Here is a 6,000-nt window from a genome sequence, read left to right on the forward strand (position 1 = left end):
ATACAGCTGGTTTCCTTTCCCTGGGTAAATTCTGACATGATCTGAGACATGCCATAAGGATCTCTTTTCCTAGTGAATATAAAGCTAGTGGGCAGTTACCAGAAGTATGAGATCATCACTAAAGAGTTAAGCTGAAGGATACAGTCAGACAGTAAGATCTGCAGAGAACATCTAACTGCTGTAGGAAGTAGAAAAAAATATTAGACTTGTATTTATTTGAGCCAACCCCTATAACGTTAAAGCAAATAGAGGACAAATACAGGCAGACACTGCTGCGGCATCTACAAACATTGAGATCCATGCTTCCCCCCTTTACAGCCATCCACATCATGTTTTAACTTAGTTATGTATCTCTTCATAGCTTTCCTCCTCCCACAAGTGTTTGCTCAGAGCTGTACAGATTTCTCTTAAGTTAAATTATTGTAGCTTGTGGTCTGCCATAACACATTATCCATTTCCCCCAGTGCTCCATATTTTCTTCCTTCCCCAATTAATCTGAGATGAAAATAAGTATTCTCTTCACTGAAGACCAAAGACTTGCTGCCATTTAAAGGACACTATCTGACCACGATTTATTTCTCTAAACAGCAGAATCCTACTTCTGGCTCTTGCACCACCCTCTAGAACTCTAAATAAGTCAGCTCCCAAGCAATGCCTATGCCTTTAACTTGCAGATACACAACAGCATTTGGTCAGCTCACAGATACTTATCAAACAATTAAGGGTCCACGACTTGCAATTACTCTCTCTGCCAGCACTCTGGACATGTAAATGTATCTCAAAGCAGAACAAAAAAAGAATCATATTTAAGGACCCCTTTTGTGGCCAGACCAGAGCAAATTAGTGAGTGTATTTTCTAGTGGCAGATTTAAATTTAAACAAAAGTACTGCATTGATGCTCAACATTACCCAGTACAGTGGACATCCTCAACCTACACATAACATAGCTACGATTTTTAGAAGATTTAAACCCTCAGTTCTCTTCATAGCACTCAATCTCACAAAGCATGTACTACAGCAGAAGCCTGAGCAACTTAAAAACACAAACATCATTGACAAAACAGTTTTCCTGCAGTATCTGAATAGACCAAGTATCTGCATCTCTGTATGCATCCCTATAGGATCTTCCACTTCTCGATAGCTGCTAAATACTGCTGTTGGCCTCCGAAGGTATTTTGCTGGAGAAGCTTCCTATAACAAAGTATGTATTATCAAAGAAGGCATTCCCTCATCAGATTTTGGGGGTTTAAGTATTTATCTCTAAATGGCTAGGGCAAGTTGAGATACGAACATACTAAATTGCTCCTCAAAGTTATACCTTAAGCCAAACTAAATCCTGTGGCTTCAAGACCTAGCTTTGCATTTTCCAGTATGTGACACTGCAAGGCAAAGACACAGTTGCAGTACATGCTGCCTGGCTTTTGCCTGGTTTTGTGAGGGCAATTACACAAGTACCAAGCTTCATAGGTATTTATGCTCACCACTGCCACAGGCATTGCAATGCTGCATTTTCCCTGCTCTTTTACCTAATGCCGAAATTTCAGTTTGCTAGGAGAGGCAAGGTTAGCCCAAGACAGTTGAGTTAGGTTCATGCCTGCCTCCAGTTTCCTTCCACGCAACACATAAACATTATTTAATTCAGCATATACCATCAAAGCCTGGCAACAGACCGCTGTTTGGGACATAAGACCTCCCAAGAGAGGATGCTTTTGGGGTAATGCTCAGCTCTGGGGTCAAATAAACCTTGATTCACTTCCCACAACTTTAGCACTGCTTAGCTCCCTTGATCATAAACAAGACAGTTTCACCTTCATTCAAGTCCTTCCATCTACTGTTCCCAGGCCTCAGTCATTGCCTCCTCAGCAGCCCCCTTAAACCATCTGTTCTCCAGAAGTCAGAGGTGCCTTGTTTTCTCCATGAAGAGCAATGCAGCTGTCCTAGCAGGGCTGAGCAGCACACTGTCTTGGATCATACAAGAACACAAGGCACAGACATTTATGCAGCCATCTGAACACAGCCCAGTGCTTTCAGTTTTTCCCATTTATAAATCAGAGATAACAGTAATACTCCCACAAACCCAAAGATTTGTGTAACAGTGCTCTGAGACCTTAGGATTTAAAAACATTTGTTATTTTCACATGGCAAAATAAGAATGGCACTAACATGGATGATTTTACAGTTTGTGGGCTGTCTTGTACATCCCTCCTTCATCCTTTGGGCTCTCTCAGGTTGAATTAGCACATGCCATATGCTTCGTTCTTTTTATCAGACCAGTTTTGCTGGTACTGGTGCCTGCTCTAAGACCTTGTAATTTAAAAGAGTGGCAGCAGGAAAGTAACACCACCATAAGAACAGACTAAATGATGCCTGAGGTCCCTTCCAACCCGAGTTATCCTATGAGCCTATAACCACACCAACAGGAAATGCCTGGAGCTGACCTGATGAACCTTCCTTCCAGTTTTGGGACCCACGATAAACCAGTCTACAAAGAGATGTATCACCTGTCTGGCTTCTACATGGCTTCTCTCATCTCTTCAGTGATTTTAACACCATCAGCCGGTATTCTAGTCACCATGCTGAGTCTCCGGCAGCAAAAGCACACATAGCAGCCACGCTGACATCTGGTATTATAAATACAGGCTCTGCACTGTTGGATAATCTGTTAACAGCAGAGTAAGTGCCACTGGAAGAGTAATTAGCAGCAACTAGTAAGCCATCGCATTCAGGAAGAAAGAAATATTTGTTTGGTAAGACATGTAACTAAACATTGATCACAGTCAGCATCACTCCTCTGTGCTTCAAGGATTCCAGCATGCATGGGATTCAGTGCCAGCAGCAGCCCTAGCCTGAAGTCCTGCATAGCCACAAGCTAGGTCTGGCAGTGGGGGCAAGCGTGCCACCCTGCTATGCAAACATGCCTTGATAACAATTTCAAATTGTTACCACAGGTACTGAGTGGGGAAAACAACCCTGGCAGGGACTCCAGCCCCTCTGCTGAAGTATCCCCATCAAGTACATCAGTCAGTACCAACTGCATTGGCATTTGTTCTTGCACAAATTTCCATCCATTCTGAGAGAAACTCATCAGCACTCACATTCACTGTGCAGTGAGCAGCTGCTGAGCAATAGCTGCACCACCATCCTGGTATCAAGCTGGAGCAGTGACATGTGTCATGTCCACACTACAGCAATAATTGTATTTGTACGCAGTAGGTCTACACACAATTTCTTCTTATGCCTATTCAGACAAGAAAACAGCCCCTATCACAATTACATTGATGAACCATGCTTATTCTGGATACTATTTCCACAGCTTCTTATCATGATTTCCAAAGCCCATACAAAAAGAAAAGAGGCTATACATTACAGCAGGGCCCCAACATTATTTTAACAGGATTGGGTTTTGCAGCATATACACATACATTCTGTGGTAAGATGTCTCGTATTACCAGTCTCTAAACTAGCCAGCACTCAAGGGTATCAAATGGAGAAGGACCTCTTCCCTTTGACATATTTTCCATTTCCACTCCAATTATTTCCTCTAAATGCTTTTCTACAGACAGGTCTATCAGCTTCTGCTCAGGGGACCCTTCATTATTTCATTTTCTAAAAGCCACAGCACTGTAACTTGCTGCTAGAGAGACAACTGATGGGGGACAGTGAGGTCACAAGGTCTCCTGGGACAGGGGTCATCAGAAAGAGACAGAAAACAATTTAATTTGCTCTCCACCAGGCAGATAAAATTCCCAGTTCTCAGTTGGTGCCAGTGGAGATGCATCAAGGATTACCACATCCCTTTCTGTTTGCTCAGTCTAAAAGAGAGGGGCAGTGTACCCCAATACACTGACTGTCCTTCGACAAGCCCTCCTCTGGCCTGACAACCGTACCTTATACATTATGCCACTGCAGCACTGACTGTATAGATCCTCTAAAAAGGATTTAGAAGGTTAGGCTGCCAGTACTTAGAAAGCAGGAAAACAGCAGGGCCAACAGGTGAACCTGTTTTGCTCACATATTTCAGCAGACTCATTTCCCCCTACTTCTTAGAAAGCTACAGCACAGCAAGTTTTTCACTTTGGTGGTAGGAACCATTATTTTTCCTTCCTGTGTCTATGGACAAGTAGATCCTGGTCTATGACCTGAGGCTCAGTAAAATGTGTTCCTGCAATGTCCTTCCCTTGGCATGATTCCCAGCGTCCCTGGGGGATGCTGCATGGACTGTTGGAAGTTAGCTAGAAAGGATCCCAAACTCTTTGAATGTGTATCTGTAGCAAAGCAAAAGATCTTATTACAACCATGTTTTCTTTGCACCAGATACAATCCCTGTGCCTTCTTCCTAGTACACACAGCACACCTTGCACTCACTGCTCAAGACTACCCTTGCACAGGTCCAGAATTTGGGGCAACTCACAGCTAAACAAGCAATCCATACACACCACAGACCCTTCCAACAGTAGAAAAGCTTTATAAGCCATCCAGCAGCAAACAGCTTAAAAGGCAAAGTGGGGGTGGGGGAAGGACATCCAATAGATGTCACAAATGCAGTTTGCTGAAAGAGAAAAACCCACGCAAGCATCTGACCAGGTATCATAGCAGTCACTGCTTTTAAGACAAGTCACCAGCAGCTCACATGCCCCTCATAGCATAAAAAAATACCTCGATAACTAAAACCTGTATATCACTGAATACAATTAATTAACGAGGCCAGAAACAAGCTGAGGAACAACCCCCCTCCCCAGGTGTTGTGTGTCTACACTGGAGCAGATAACCAGGCAGCACGGCCTGCAATTTACTCAAGTTGCAGATGATGAATGCGAAGGTCACATGAAGGGAAGGCATCAGTATATTGCCTGTCACAAAATGGTAGCACCCGGGGATTTGAGCATATAGGAGAGAGATAACCCCGTCCTTCCTATAGCCTCCCCGAAGCTCCTGACATGGCATCCGCTATGGAGGACAGCGAGGCAGGCCTGGGGGAGGGGGACGGAGCAGATTAAACTTAAATACACACACACACCCCCACCTCCGCGACAACATCCATCTCTCGGACCCCGCGGAGGGGGCACCCCGTCCCGGCGGCCCTGCACCGAGCAGGGGAACGGGCTGTTCCCCACTGACATTTCAGCCCCTCCCGTTATGTAACGGCCGGGGCGCACCTCCCGGCGGGGATGGGGGGGGGCTTCCACCGGCCCCGAAGGTGCGGCACAGGCAGGGACCCCGCTGCGGAGACACCCCCCCTCCTCGAGGCGGGTAGACCTCCTCCGCTCCTCCCTGCCCCTGCACCGCAGAGCCCGGGCGTCCTGCAGCGCTGCCCCGCTACTGCGCTGCCCGCGCACCCAGCCGCTCTGCCCGCCCAATGCACATACACCCAGCCGCTCTGCTAGCGAGCTGCACTGCCCGTGCATCCAGCCGCTCTGCCCATGCATGCGGCGGCTCCGTCCGTGCACCGCGCTGCCCATACACTCAGCCTCTCTGCCCATGCACCCTTGCCCGTGCACCGCGCTGCCCATGCACCGCACTGTCCATGCATGCAGCAGCTCTGCCCGTGCACCGCACTATCCATGCACTGCGCTGGCCACACAGCCGCTCTGCCCGTGCCCCCCGCAGCCCTGCCTGCGACGAGGCTCCCCAGGGACACCCCCCCCGCCCTTTACCTCCCGACGAAATTCTCCAGCACGGAGCTCTTGCCGGCGCTTTGCCCCCCCACCACAGCAATCTGCGGCAGGTCGAGGTTGGCGTTCTGCCCGATGGCGGCGAAGGCGTCCTGCAGCCGGTTGACCAGCGGGATGAGGTCCTCCATCCCGCGGTTCCCCATGGCTGCGGCGCGGCACTGGCTCCTCGCACACGCGAGCTCACACTACCGCTTTCTACGCCCTCCCCGGCGAGTAAGCCCGGCTCTCGCCGCCCCAGCCGGTGGGCACCGGCACCAGCCACCGCTCCTCGCCCCGCTCGACACCGCCCGCTCCCGCCCGGGCTCCGCTCGCCTCAGCCCGCCCCACC

The 6,000-nt window shown here is 48.4% G+C and overlaps 1 protein-coding gene across 20 annotated transcripts in view; it reads right to left on the bottom strand.

The window, feature by feature from the left end:
• The window catches only part of DNM1 (dynamin 1), a 68,814-nt gene extending 62,814 nt beyond the window's left edge, over nt 1–6,000 (bottom strand). For 18 of the 20 annotated variants that reach the window (XR_008579964.1, XR_008579966.1, XR_008579967.1 and 15 more), the window contains exon 1: nt 5,655–5,989. Coding sequence is in view for 13 of the 20 variants with exons in the window: in XM_054848247.1 (XP_054704222.1) it covers nt 5,655–5,815 (161 nt within the window). In the remaining 7 variants the exon portion in view is untranslated. Of the gene's footprint in view, nt 1–5,654 lie in introns of all 20 variants that reach the window. The other 2 variants (XM_054848250.1, XM_054848251.1) reach the window with 2 other exon arrangements.

The sequence above is a fragment of the Grus americana genome, chromosome 20 (assembly GCF_028858705.1).
Source record: "Grus americana isolate bGruAme1 chromosome 20, bGruAme1.mat, whole genome shotgun sequence".
Taxonomy (NCBI): Eukaryota; Metazoa; Chordata; class Aves; order Gruiformes; family Gruidae; genus Grus; species Grus americana.